A 13,971-nucleotide genomic window follows, 5' to 3' on the forward strand; every position below is an offset into this window, starting at 1 on the left:
GGACACAAAAGCCAAGGCAAGAACAAAGGAAGCAGTACTGGAAAGTTGGGGTGTAGGGACAACTCTTTCAGAGTGGTAGGAGAGTGTGCCCAGACTTTGGCCTGCCCCGGCCACACTACTCCCCAGACTACCCACATCCGTTCCCACAGTGTGCTCTTTGCTATCTCCCTTCTAGAAACCAGACTAGGCTGAAAAGCCAGGATAAATGGATATAGTGTCCCCGAGTCTCTAATTTCTGGGCACCTCAGGGTCAATAATAGTACCACAGAGGAATATTCCAAAGGTCATTATCTTTGGCAAAAACTATCTTTAACCCAGAGAGCTGCAGCAACTTTAGCTTCAGGTCGGATCCATAGAGTTGTAGACATTGTTTAAGGTTCTCCTCAAAGAACTGAAAATCTCATGAGAGTTACAGGGAGAACAGTGCAGGAGGTAAGCACAGAATAGTAGAAGACTGACCATTGGACAGAAATATATTCTTTCTTATCTTCCTTTAAGTGGGCCTCCAAAACCACAGACAACATGGGTCTTAGAAGTTGGGCAAGGCTGGTGGGAATTTGCCTTGTTACTGTCAATACCTCAGCACCATATAGCAGGTGGATCCTTCTGCTCTCTGCCTGAAGAATTTAGGTGCAAAGAAAAAACCTGAAGTGTTTGAAAAGCATTTGAAGACAATGACACTGTAAAACTAATTTTCTGATGTAAAATTAAATTTCTGAATCTGACTGTACATGTATCACCTAATGGTATATGATGGTGCTGGCAGGTGGCAATTGCCACCACAGAATACAAATAAATCTTTAAAAACTACTGTACTGGACATAGCCCAGTTGGTTTCAAAGACTTGTTGAGGAACCAGCCCTCACCCCCAAAATTTAAACTGTCCTCTATATGTTTGACAAGTGTATATGACCATGGTAAGATTGTTTGTACCTTATAGCTTATGATTGGCAATGGCAATACTCAACCCTTGTCTTAAACAGATTTTACTTGGCATAATATATTTTTAACCACTTGTTTTAAAACTATCTAAAGGCAAACAAAATGCAATAGTAGTATAAGGTGTCGTCGCCTTCCTTTCCTGCCATACTTGGTTAAGAGGATCTGATTATGTTGGAAAATTATGAAAAGCAAATGTAGTAGGTGTTTTTTTTCTCTGTTTCCATTTCTAACTGAAGGAAATGACACTGTGTGGAATGTTGCATAGCCTCCCTCTTGAGACTGGGGCTTTTGTTAGCTCCGAGAGTGCAAAGATATCATATTGGCATAACCTTACTAGGTGAAAAACCATTGTGAAGATTTAGGAATGCACTAAAAAAATAGTAATACTTTTGAATAAAGAACACTCTTTGGCACACTTCCTATTACATAACTCTCAACATTTAATGACAAAAATCCAGCCAGTGAACACGACAACACTTGGAATTTGTTTTGCAAAACGCTACAGTATATGAAATTGCCATACATGGTAGCCCTGGTTTTTCATTTTTCATCTTCAGCTTATGTATAATTCTTTGTATCAGGATAATTTTATTTTATTCCAAGTCACTAAACTTTACATTCTTGGTAGTGCTAAAAAAGACTAGACACTCTAGGGCTGGAACTCCTTGGAACTGGTAGATCTGCACCCCATGGCTCCTAACACATTGGTAAGTGTTTATGAATATGTAAATTGGGATTTTAAAAAGCCAGGGCAATAGGTTAAGGAAACAGTCATTGCCTCAGATTAACTGATGTTAAACCAATAATAGTGTGTCAAAAAATGTTAATTTGAGGCCCAATTTCATTTATTATTCTGGTGTAAGTGACTAAATTGCACAGTAGTATAGTTGCAATGACTATTCATTTCATTTCTTTGGTACACGGCATTTGAGCATTTTGTGAATCTGAGCATGCTGGTCTGTTCTGCCTGGGAGTGAAGTTTCACAAGGTAGTCTGAATGACAAACATCTCAGAGCTTGCTCACATTCCTTGGTGGAATAGTCACTTCTGAGAGAAAGAGGTGTGGCTTCGTGGTCTGGGAAAAGGACTGCCAGCCAGGAACATGGAGTTCTTCTTCTGGAACTAGTTCTGTTTTCTTTTTGGATCAGTTAATGCTAACGAATATATCTAGAACTCAGTTTACCCAGTTTAAAAAGCTGGTTAGGGAAATCTAATTAACTGAGATGTATTGAGTAATAATGAACTAATACCTGTTAAATGATTTGAAATGAAAAGTGGTATGAATGCAACTAAGTTATTTGTATAAACTGATTAGTTTTATGAAACAAATAAATAATAGAACAGTTTTATTTTTGGAGAATATTACTCTAAAACAAGAAAATTTATTTTAATGTTTAAATACTTTATTTTTCTAAATATTTTTATTTCTAAGTGATTTTCTTTTTTAAGTTAATAAGCTAAATGTTCTATATGATGCACATAATTAAATTCATGATTAGCTAACATTTAAACATAAAGAGGTGGTCTCTTTGTTGTATGTAAATCTTTTCTGAGGTCCTGTGCACTGTAAGAATGTAGACATTATTAACCTTAATGTTCTATTGAAAAAAAATTTAGGAACAAAGAAATGTATAGTCAATCTAGAGCCTGAGCAGGGTGGCATAATGAACTGCCTGTTTTAAAGTGATAAAGACTTCCAAGAATTACATGTAGGTTCCAGAAAGAGAAAATTGTGCATATGTGTCCAAATGAAATGGGGGTAGGGATGAGGGAGACCTAATGATTGAGTTATAGTGATGTTCTAGATCTGAAAGAATAAAGTTTTTTTAAAAAATCAACCTCAAATCCAAATGTTCCATTCTGGTGACATTGCTGGTCAGGGTTCCCCTATCCCAAATCCAGGCTCCCCAAATTAATCTCATATGTGGGTTAAGAAAAAACTCTCTAAAAATACATGGTGATTCTCTACACTAGGAAGCTTTAAATCTCCAACCTTTCCCCCCTTTTTAAAAAATGAAAACAAAACAATGGATCTTCAATTCTGTGTCTGGGATCTCAAATTTGGCTCTGAATATGTGTTTCAAATCTCATTAATTACAATATTGGTCCCAGGAGATACAGTTGCTGATGCAAAGAACACTCTTTGTACTCAAAATAATTTGAACAAGGGCAAAGAAGCATTTTATTTACATGTGTAAACATTTAGAGGAAAATAAAACAGAGATGGTTCAGGTAGCTGCTGAGCTGTTTTAATGATAATTGATTTGATTGCTTAAGCTTCAAGGTTACTATATACAGGATACATACACATATAAAAGTCATGTTTTCACTTTGTATATTTGTCAGATGAGAACATTCTTATAAAGCTAACTCTGACATTAACTTGGCAAGTTCTGAACTAAGACCTTTTAGCATTTCATTCTTTCCAGAGACTAAAACCAAATTGTTCTCAATTGCATACCCCACTGTGCAGATCTATAATTTATTTATTTTTTAAACATCAGAAAATATGCCATTACCCATAGGACTTCTAAATGTAACAAATCTGAGTAAAAACCAATCAAATGAATAAATTACAGCAGTAGACAGCAAACAGTTTCTCCTGTTCTCTTTCTTCATTTTCCTTTCTCTATAGGAAATAGCAAATTAAACCATGGCTATTCGTGGTCTTGCACTATGAGAACACATATGGGCACACATTTTCATCCTATAAACAAGTTTGTTGGCTTGGTGGCAGAAAGTAAAGTACACTGTAAAGACATCTTAATGCCTTACTTGAGTAGGGTCATTTGTTAATGCACAGCCCAATCTAAGAGTCTTGTACTAAACTCTTATGGTACCCACTGACTGTCTTTAAATGGATACTGAAGAGCAAAGGCAGGCAGCCCTGGTTATACGCAAGAACCACTTGGAGCTTACCAAAAAAAATGCAGGTACCTGGGTCCATCCCCAAGGTTTCTGATCCAGTTAGTATATAAACAAACAAACAAACAAAAACCAACAACAATGAAAATAAAGGCAATTCTAATGTGCCATGATTGAGAACCATAGTTAAGAGAGTCCCAACACCAGTGCAAGGATAGTATCTACTTTGTTTTTGGATACTAGGACAAAACCCACCCTTAGTTCGTTTTTCTAGGGGCAGGCAGGAGGGTGTCTGAGAAGCTGCCAGAGCTCTCTGAGAACTGACAGCATTCTCTGAGCAGCACCTTTATAGGGAGTATTCTATGAGTGACGGAGCCTTGAGATACTAAAAATTTTCTGGATTAAAGCCAATGGAAGTAGATAATTGAACAACAAATTACACAATGCTAACCTTAAAGTTGAGTCTGTAAACTGTGGCAACCTTATACACATTTGAGCATTTTGAGAAAAAGTTCATTAAGAGAGGCTGACTGGCGCAGCTTCGTTTCAATCACCCAATCATTGCAGGTCACTAGAAACAAAAAGGAGAGTATGAATGCCATATCCCAACCACCCAATCACTCTAGGTCATTAGAAACAGAGAGGAGAATTCTTAAGTTAGAAATGGCAAATTACATCTCTTGGAAATTAATCTACTTAAGCCAATGTATTTTTTCCCCCACTTCCCCTACTCATTTCCTTTATTGGCTTAATTTTTGTCCTTTTAATAAAAGTGCTTTTTATACCTTTTTTTTTTTTTAACGATAATGTTTGTCCTCTACTACTTTTAATCTTTTGCTATCACATTCTATGGCTTCTTCATTAAATCCTGTATCTTCTAGTCTTCTCATCTTTTTATACCTCCCTTTCCCCATGTTTTTTTCCTTTTCCTTAACACCAGTGTAGAAACTACGTCCTCTTCATTTTCCCGTCTTTATGTTTGGTTGCCAACCCCATTTTTGATTCTCGACCTCTCATTTTTGCTAACTGCCCTTCCTTAATCTTGTGTTGATGTTTTATTCCTATCACTTCTGTCAATGCTCACACCCATTTCTTTCCTTTCCATCTATCTCTATATCTCCATATGCATTTTATGATCCTACTACTAAATGCTTAAAGCTGTATGTGTGTGGAATAGAACTGTACTTTCCTCCACGCGAATCCTATTTCCCTCTCCTCCCATAGCTACTTCTTGTCTTTTCATCCTTTCCAGATGTCGCCCTGTCCCACCCCCATCTGTCCCCTTCTTCCCCGTGTGAAGCCCATCTTCTTTCTAACCCCATTTGCACCCGTCTGATTTTACAAACATTTCAACAACATAAAGGATGCAGAGTTCTACTGGGAACCAGGTTGTGTGTGTTTCTGAAACTTTTGCGCGTTTACTGAAATGGGATTAGGGATTTGGATACAGAAACATTCTCGGGCAGCCTTTCAGCCCTGGCACAGCTTTGTACACCTTGGGGCGCCCTGGGGCCTATTCTAACGGGCAAGGACAGGGAAGTCTTTCAAGACCTTTTCTGGCCTTTTCCACTCCAGGGGTCAGGATGAATAGCCATCACCGACCCAAACTGTTAAACCAGGCCGGGTGGGGAAGCCTGGGGCCCTCTTCTGCGGCAGATCTGGCGGGGTGTCTAGGGCGCCGCGGGGCTCCGTGCAAGGAGGGGTTAGGGCAGGGGCCGCTGCGGCCGCAGGAGTCACCGGGCCTCCTCGGGAGGTCCGCTCACCTCTTACAGAGGAGGCCGACCCCAGGCCGGGTGCTCCCCTGAGGCGTAGGGTGCGGCCCCGGGCGCCGCCACCGCAGCGGCGCCGAGGGCCGGAGGTGCAGTCCTTCCCCAGGAGAGAAGGCGAGTCGCTACCGGCCGCTCAGTCAGAAGGTCGAGGGAATAGCGCGGGTGTCCCTCGCCAGCCGGCCCTCTGGGAACAAGGCGGGGGCGACAACCCAGGGGGTAGGGCTGAGGACGGCAGAAATCAATCGTGGGTACCGGCGCGGGGTCACGCATAGGAGAGAAGCGGGAGAGGGGCTGATCGGGGCCCCAGGGCGGCTGGGGCCGTGGCTCTGTCTGTAGACTCGGCGGGCGCCCCGAAGTCTGGGGCCGCCACGGCTCCAGCTCCGCCGGCTCCGGCCGGAGACTCCAGGCCGCAGTTTCTCCTCCTCCCGGCGCCTTCTCTCCAGTGAGGAGCCGAGCGCGGGCGGCGCGGGGGGAGGGGTGGCGGCAGAGAGAACAGCCAGTTGTTTAAAATCCTTCTAGAGCAGTTTCTAATTCCCCCCTTGCGCCCGGGTTCGGAGGGGGGAGGGGGAAGGAGAGCGGGTGGAGGGAGGAGAGCAGAGAGGGAAGGAGGGAGGGAGGGAGCCGGGGAGGGAGGGAAGGAGGGAGGAGACTGCCGCTGAGGCTGTAGCCGCCACCGCGCGCTTCGGAAGGCCGGAGGGAGGGGGAGGCCTGTCAGTCTCGCGCGTTGCCTGGGCGAAGGGGGCGGAGCTTTGGCGTGGGGCGGCCAATAGTGGGGGTGGCTGCGTGGGTCGCCATGGGGACGGGGCTGTTCCCGGGGAGGCTGTGATGGGTTGACAGGTGCGTGACAGTGGGAGCTGCTCTCGGCACAAGCATGTACGGCAAAGGCAAGAGTAACAGCAGCGCCGTCCCGTCCGACAGCCAGGCCCGGGAGAAGTAAGTGTCTCCGCTTCTCACCCACCTCCGCCTTCACACGCGCGCACACTCACGCACGCACTCGCACACTCTGGGAGACACAGACACTCTCCGCCCGGGGAGCGCCGGGGGTGGGCTGGCAGGGGGAGGGGTGCCGCGATGGGGGCGTGTGGTGCGGGGAGCGGCGCTTTCCCTGGAGGTGCGGGCGCGGGGCGGGCGGCCGCAGGGGGCTGTCGGCGGGAGGGAGCGGGTGTGTTGAGGGGCGGCGGTGGTGCTGGTGGCGAGGATGGAAACTTGTTTGGGTGATTGAGGGAAATAACCCGCGGGTTCACCTTCCAAAGTAACTTTAGAGCTGGGGTCCGGGGCTCCGGGGACCCGGGGAGCCGCCGGGGGTGGCGGGAGGGGCAGCTGCGTGTAGGAAGGCGTGCGGTGGGAATGTGGGTGTTTGGCGGGCCGGCCAGGGTCGGGGCCGGGGTCGGGGAGGGCCGCGCGGGGAGCGCGGCGGAGGGGGCCTGGGCGCTGGGGCTCAGGGCCGCGAGCGCGGGGCGAGGCGAGGGCGGCGGTGTCGGGCGCGCGGCGGGCGGAAGCCGGGCGTGGAGCGGCCGAGCGGGGCCCCGCGGGGCGCGGAGACGCGCGCGGGGCGCGGAGGGTGTGGGCTGGGTGGGCGTCCGGGCTTTCCTGGGCAGCTACTGACTCGGCGCCCGCAGTCCCTCGCGCGGCGCGGGGCTGGGGCTGGGGCGGGGGCGGGGGCGGGGGCGGGTGGGCGCCGGAGACGCCGCAGAAGTTTGGGAGTCGGAGAGGGACGAATTCCCGGGGAGCTAAAGTGTGCTGACGAGGAGCCGGATCCGCTGGAGGAGGCTGGCGTTTCTGCCTCTCGCAGCGGACCCAACTCCGCGGCGGCGGCTGGCGAACTTTTTGTGAGGCTGGCAGCCCCCGAGCGGTGGGAGGGGCGGGCCCGGCGGGGCGGTGGTCGGGGGCGCGCGGAGGGGAGTTGTGGGAGCCGCCGGGGGCGCCCGAGGAGGGCAGCTGCGGCGGGGAGGGGCAGTGGTCCGAAAAGGGGTTTGTGGGAGGGGAGAAGCGTTCAGGTGGGAAGGAGCCGCTTGGTTACAGTTGTGAGGAGATACAGGTGTTAACTTCGGTGGGAGCCCAAGAGGCGGCTGGCGAGAACAGAGCCCCTCCCGGCCTGGGATACCACTGTCACGGCACACTGCAAAGCAGAGCGGTTTGCTGCTATTCTTGTGCACTTGTAACGGTGATTTGGTTGTTACTAAAAATGAGAACGAATAGTGACTGTGACCACTGAGGAAGAACCCCCCTCCTTTTTATTTTTTTTTATTTTTTAAAACTGTGCAACAGATCAGTGATTCCCAGTAAGCACTTAAACTCTGAGGGTCAGGGTTATCCTTGTCATTGAACGCACCCGTCTTTCTGAGGGGGTTCAGACCAGAGAAAAAGTCTGAGAGCATCTCTGAAAGGTACTTTGGTTACCTTGCGCACAGAAATAGCTGCGTAAATAAAAACCGAATGCGCAGGCGACTGAGTTTCCCTCCTTGCTTTAGGCAGTCAGTCTCCCCCTGAAAGTTTCGTGTGCCCTGGGGATGGGAGCATTTCCTAATCTTTGTGTTGGCAGCAACACACTCAATTCCCATAGGATTTAGAGGTATCAGGCCTTGATGTAGCAAAGCAAAACAAAACAAAAAATTAGAGAGGCTGGTTTGTTTTTTTTCCAAGAGATTTTCTGAGCTGCATTCAGGATTTTGTTGCTGTGACAAGGAATGTATAAAAGACATAGAGTTATAGCCTGGTTAAGAAACGGCAGTTAACTAGAATTGAAGTTTTGAAATGCTGTCTCATTTGTGTGCATTAATCATTTTGTTATAATGTGTCTGATAAAAACATCTGAAGGAGGATGTTTTAATGATTACAGAATATTTGAATTTCACATTAGAGTGAAGGAATGGAAATGTATTGAGGCATAATCTTATTTTGGGGGTGACTGAATTTGAGAATCAAAAGTAATTTTAGATTTTAGGTGAACTCCCAGGAAGGGGTGAACTTTAGCTGAATCCCACTCAGTATCCTGATGACTGTTTATTATTTTTTTTTTTTAGTTTTAGTTTTTTTAGTTTCTCAGATAATAACAAGGAAGTTGGAACTTGTGTAACTGTGGTCCTTTCTAACTCTGATTCTGTGATTTCCCATCAGGAAAACAAGTAATTGCCACTTTGCTGTCAAATCTACCAAACTGAACACCAAGTAAGATCTACTCTTGTGAGCAGATGAGGGTTCTGCTAGATGGTGCTATTTGATTTAAATATGTTTCTTCCATTCATTTCAGTTGGCAGCAGGAATTCTTGACTGGTTTGCCTTATGAACTAAATATAGGTGAAGAGGCCGCTTTTGGAGAATTGACAATGACTGTTCTGGGTTAATTGTCGTTGCATTAATTTCTAGGTGAATGTTGTTTGAATCTAAGACAAACATCGATGTAGGTTCTGTCTTATAGAATAAACTTAATTTCATTTTGGTGGGAGAGTTAATCTAATCTCTTGGTTTTTCTCTTTATGTTTACTTGGACTTTAATGGCACTATTCTGCAACAGTGTACTAACATCTGAAGGTAGGAATCTTGAAGTCATTAAAATGGATGTCACCAGATTTTTGTTCTTAATTTTTAAGGTAACAGATTTTAAAAGGTGAAGAATTCACCTTTAGTAAGCAAATTAGAACTGTTCTTATCTTGAAAATCACAGAAATAATTTTTTTCCGTAACAAATACGCATTTTAACAAAAACATTCTGCAAAAGGAGTCATTATTATAAATAATGGCATGCTTAGGAAATAAGCACATTGGTTTTATAATCTATCAAGCAATGTGTTTTCTGACATGAGTTCACAGTGAATAGTTGACAAGTGCTTACCTGTATTAGATCTTTGTTTTGTCTTTCATTAGGAAGTCACTATATGAAATACTTGAAGTGAATTCTTGGTTTGACATAATTCCTATAATTTCAGTATACAGTTCTGAACATAAAAATGACCAGGGTAAGATGAGTTACTTACTCTGTCATTTTAAGAAAAGCAGATCAAGTCTTAATTATAGAGGGAGTGATTGAAAACCGTTGGAGGGAGGTGGGATGTAGAAATTGTAATTCTGCTCTTGTTAGGTCATTTCTTCCTTTAGCAGGCTTTATAACACTAATCGCAGTTGTAATTAAATAACTATGGTTGGCTGTTAATGTCTAACTTTCCCTAAAATATAAGTTTCTTGAAGGTAGGAGATGATCTAATTTCTTATCTGAGGTATCTTGAACATTAAGGTGCCTTCTAATATCAAAAGCATCAATAATTGTTATTGAAGATGTTAGACTCAAAGGAATTTTTTCAGTGACCTCCAAAATAAAGACTTGTAAGTTTGAGTTTCACATTCTCTAGCTTAGTTGTATTTCAGAAATACCCCTAAACAACAACACAACAAAAATAACTATTATATATATGCCATCCTGTGTGCCAGTCACTATGTTCAGTGTTTTATGTATATATTTTTTCTAATTCTCCCAACAAATCTACAGGACGGGTGCTTTTATTTTTTCTCCATTAAAGAAATATGAAAACGAAGGCCCTAAATGGTTAAAGAACTCACCGAGGGATACCATGCTAGAAAATAGGAAAGCTGGGTTTCTAACACAGATTTCTCTAACTTTAGAACCTGTGGTTGAAGCTGAAAGATACATTTTTCAGTGTACCAGATTGTCTTCCTGAACTAGGGTAGGATGCTACAGATTTAGGGAACGGCATTACATAATCAGATGTAACAGACTTTAAAGATTTGATCAAATATGCAATCTTAACCACTGGTGCACCCTGATGCTTTGCAGATATGTGTATGGTGTGGGAGAAGGCACAGAAATTTTAGGAGTGAAAATTGGAAGCCTAACATAATGAAGAAAACTTGTTTCTTCAGATTCTCCCCCCCCCGGAATTTGGTTTGATTACTTGTTTTAAAGTTAAACATAATAGTTGTGAATAATTCCTATATGAAATGTTGCTAAACTTAAAGCCACCCAGTATGCCACACTGCAGAAAGAGTAACTGGCACCTGCAAATAGATGAGTAGTGATACTAATTTTTTTTATTAAACTAATTTGATTCTTTATGTAATAGCACAGAAAGATGAATCTGCTAGAAAGCAAAGTTGGACATAGAAGATACACATAGTATGCGTCGACTCTTATTTAGTAAACTAGCCAGAAACTACAAGAATCAAACTATCTAATCTTGAGCTCTGAAAAGTAACTTCAGCTTTTAAATTTTCAATCTTACTTGAATATACGAAGAAGCAAATACCATATGCTTATTTCAAAGTAGTTATAGTGTAATGAACATTTAAATGCCACTTCATCTAAAAGAGTTTATAGGGATTAATATCTGCCAGCATCACCTTGTTCTCCCCTTCTACCATTAAAGTAATTAAAGCATTCCCCCATCATTAAGGTACCCACTGCAAAGAAAAATGACAAACCTTTCTTCCTTTCTGAAGGAATAAGGCGCGAAAAGTAATAGAGATCTTTTCAGAAACTTATTTGACAGCAACTGGCTCAATTCAGGGTTTCCAAAACGAATGAAGGAGTATCTTATGGAAATGAAATTTTGTATAAAATATTAAATTGCCCCTCCCCCTTTCAGTCTCCAGGATGTTCCCCCAAAATACAAGTTGTTTAACTTGTATCCGAAATGTCATATTAGCTTTTGATTGATCTTTCTCTGTTATTTTAGAAGCATCAAAAAAAACCCCTATTTTTAAGGAAGGTATCTAAAGAAAGAATCTGTGTAAGATGTTCAGTTAAGTTTTAGTATTGTTTATCCAGAGATTAATTGTGATTCTTAGTAGTAATATTGTAATTTTTTTTCAGAGCTGTGAAAGAAAAAAGTTGAAAGTTTTTAGTTTCATACTTTCAAAGCCAGTTTGCCACATAAAACCAATTTAGGATGCAGACAGAATCACTACATTTTAGTTGTTCTGCAGTAATAGACCAAATATGCCTTTCATCTTTAATCACTACTAGAATTATTTTGTTTTAAAATTAGAGCATACTGTGTGGGGCAGGGGCTGGAATACCCAGGTTGCAGTTTATTAATGTTTATTAATATTTCACCTCAGTAGTTGAGAGTTAAAAGAAAAATTTGGGGAAAAAACAATTCAAATTTAGAATCTTCTTTCTTCCATAGAAATCGCAACCATTAGGCCGGGCGCGGTGGCTCAAGCCTGTAATCCCAGCACTTTGGGAGGCCGAGGCGGGCGGATCACGAGGTCAGGAGATCGAGACCATCCTGGCTAACACGGTGAAACCCCGTCTCTACTAAAAATACAAAAAACTAGCCGGGCGAGGTGGCGGGCGCCTGTAGTCCCAGCTACTTGGGAGGCTGAGGCAGGAGAATGGCGTAAACCCGGGAGGCGGAGCTTGCAGTGAGCTGAGATCCGGCCACTGCGCTCCAGCCTGGGTGACAGAGCAATCGCAACCATTGCATTAATCCTGGGACATAGGATTAGGACAAAAGTACTGAGTTTGAAAGACATGGAACTACTGGGAATATGTAATTTAAAAATAGGAATTCAAAATTATTTTGGAACACATGAGGTTATTCTCTATTGTTGTGTGTATGTTATTGCTTTGCCATTGGTATGGGAATTATAGATTATATATTTGCATGCTAGTGACGTGAGCCTCTGTAAACGTATGCTAAAATATTAATATTATTAAGAACTTACTGTTTCTGAAAGGGTGGACTTAAAATAGCATTGGAGCAATAGAATAAGATTCATTTGTTAATATCTGAAGCATTTGGAATATAAGTAATATTCTGATTTTAAATGTTATCAAACTTTATGTGTATTTTACAAATGTAACGTATTCATGCAAGGTTTTGTTAACATGAGTGTATAACCTAGCATAACTTGGACTGTGAGAGTTACTTGACTATTAGATTAAAACCCTATACATACTACAAAAGGTGATCTGAAGGGTGGTCCACCAAGATTAATGCCTTGCCTGTTTTCAGTAGAGAAATAGCAGAGGCTCTTTTACAAACTATATTTTATTCCTTGTGTGAGAACATTAAAAAACATGTGGAAATATGGACTACCCAGGGAAGAATAGAGTTTTTCCAGATAACTTTAACATTTCTGATTGGTCATAATTGGTAAATGGTAATTTTTGTCATGTAGGTTAATAGTTAGGAATTTTTGAAAAGTGGAAGTATTAATGTTTTTCTAATAATTATAGGACCAAAAATTCATCTGAACTCAAATCAGCCTGGGCAGTCTCAATGTAGTGGAGTAATTAATATTTATTGTTTTGTTCATTTTTTAAAGACAAACTTCAGTCGGTGTCACTTCTTTAGAAATGACAAAACTACTCTCATCTTTTCCTTTAAGAATGTTAATTACATTTCATGTATGACCCTAAACAGCTTTCAGACAATAATGAGCCATTGTTAACATTTTAAATCACAGTTCAGCTAGAGTGAGCATAAACGAATGACCTGGCAATCTCCTATTTTTGATCTTTTCTGTTAATTTTGCTTCATGGCTATAATGTCAAACAAGTAGTTCAGCACAGAAAAAAAATTGTAGAGGCTAAAATATAGACTTTTGTTTTTTTTTCTAGTTTTAAGTATTTTTGTAATTGTAGGTGTTAAAGAGTATGGTTGTAATTACAAATATAGCTTTAATTTTTAATTAGTTTTGAATCTACAGCATATTAAAATACTGATGAAATATTTGTAAAGGCAAGAATAATAGATGAAAATATATGTGGCTCTGTCCATGTAAGGTGGAGAGGAATTGATGCCAGAAAAAGGCTCTTACCTGAAATTAATATGATTTATTTTAGTGATCTGATATTTGCCTGATTCTCCTTTTATTTATCTATTTTTGATAAGAAAAAACCAAGAGCTGCTTTATTAATGGAAGAAATCTAAGTAAATATTCTATTAAAAATGATCTCATTTTAAGTAGGATTAAAGTGAGTATTTTCTGTAAAATAACAAAGTCCTAAATAGTATATAAAGAGTTTGTAGAGTTTTATCATAGAAAATTATTGCTTAATAGTAACATTAACAGCAGTGCTATCATTTGAGTATCTTGTTTGTTTGGCACTTGTCTGCATTATCTCGTTTAATCCCCTCAAATCCAGTAGGTTGTAGGTACTGTTTTCTCTTAATGTTGTAGAAGAAATAGAGGCTTGAGTTTATTAGGCTTTTGGCTTCACGTATCAAAACAGGAGACAGAAAACAGCTTAATTGATCGGGTTTAAAAGTAAATCTCACATAACAGGATGTCTGGAAGTGGTAGTGTAAGAGTTGATTCATTGAGTCAAGAACATCAGGGTTCAGGATCGGGTTCTCTGCCATCCTCATGGTCTTCCTCTCAAGAATATAGCAGGCTGCCTCAGGTTCCCAGCATCACTCCCTCGCACACTCAA

The 13,971-nt window shown here is 42.0% G+C and overlaps 1 protein-coding gene across 17 annotated transcripts in view; it reads left to right on the forward strand.

Moving 5' to 3' along the window:
- Positions 1–1,631: 1,631 nt before the first annotated feature.
- Positions 1,632–13,971, forward strand: part of LOC105475056 (single stranded DNA binding protein 2) — a 331,890-nt gene continuing 319,550 nt past the window's right edge. For 4 of the 17 annotated variants that reach the window (XM_011729996.3, XM_011729999.3, XM_011729997.3 and 1 more), the window contains exon 1: positions 6,353–6,509. In XM_011729996.3, the coding sequence (XP_011728298.1) occupies positions 6,448–6,509 (62 nt within the window). In that variant the 5' untranslated portion in view covers positions 6,353–6,447. Of the gene's footprint in view, positions 1,650–6,348; positions 6,510–7,550; positions 8,943–9,090; positions 9,108–13,971 lie in introns of those variants that run through there. The other 13 variants (XM_071098733.1, XM_071098734.1, XM_071098735.1 and 10 more) reach the window with 8 other exon arrangements.

The sequence above is a fragment of the Macaca nemestrina genome, chromosome 6, assembly GCF_043159975.1.
Source record: "Macaca nemestrina isolate mMacNem1 chromosome 6, mMacNem.hap1, whole genome shotgun sequence".
NCBI lineage: Eukaryota > Metazoa > Chordata > Mammalia > Primates > Cercopithecidae > Macaca > Macaca nemestrina.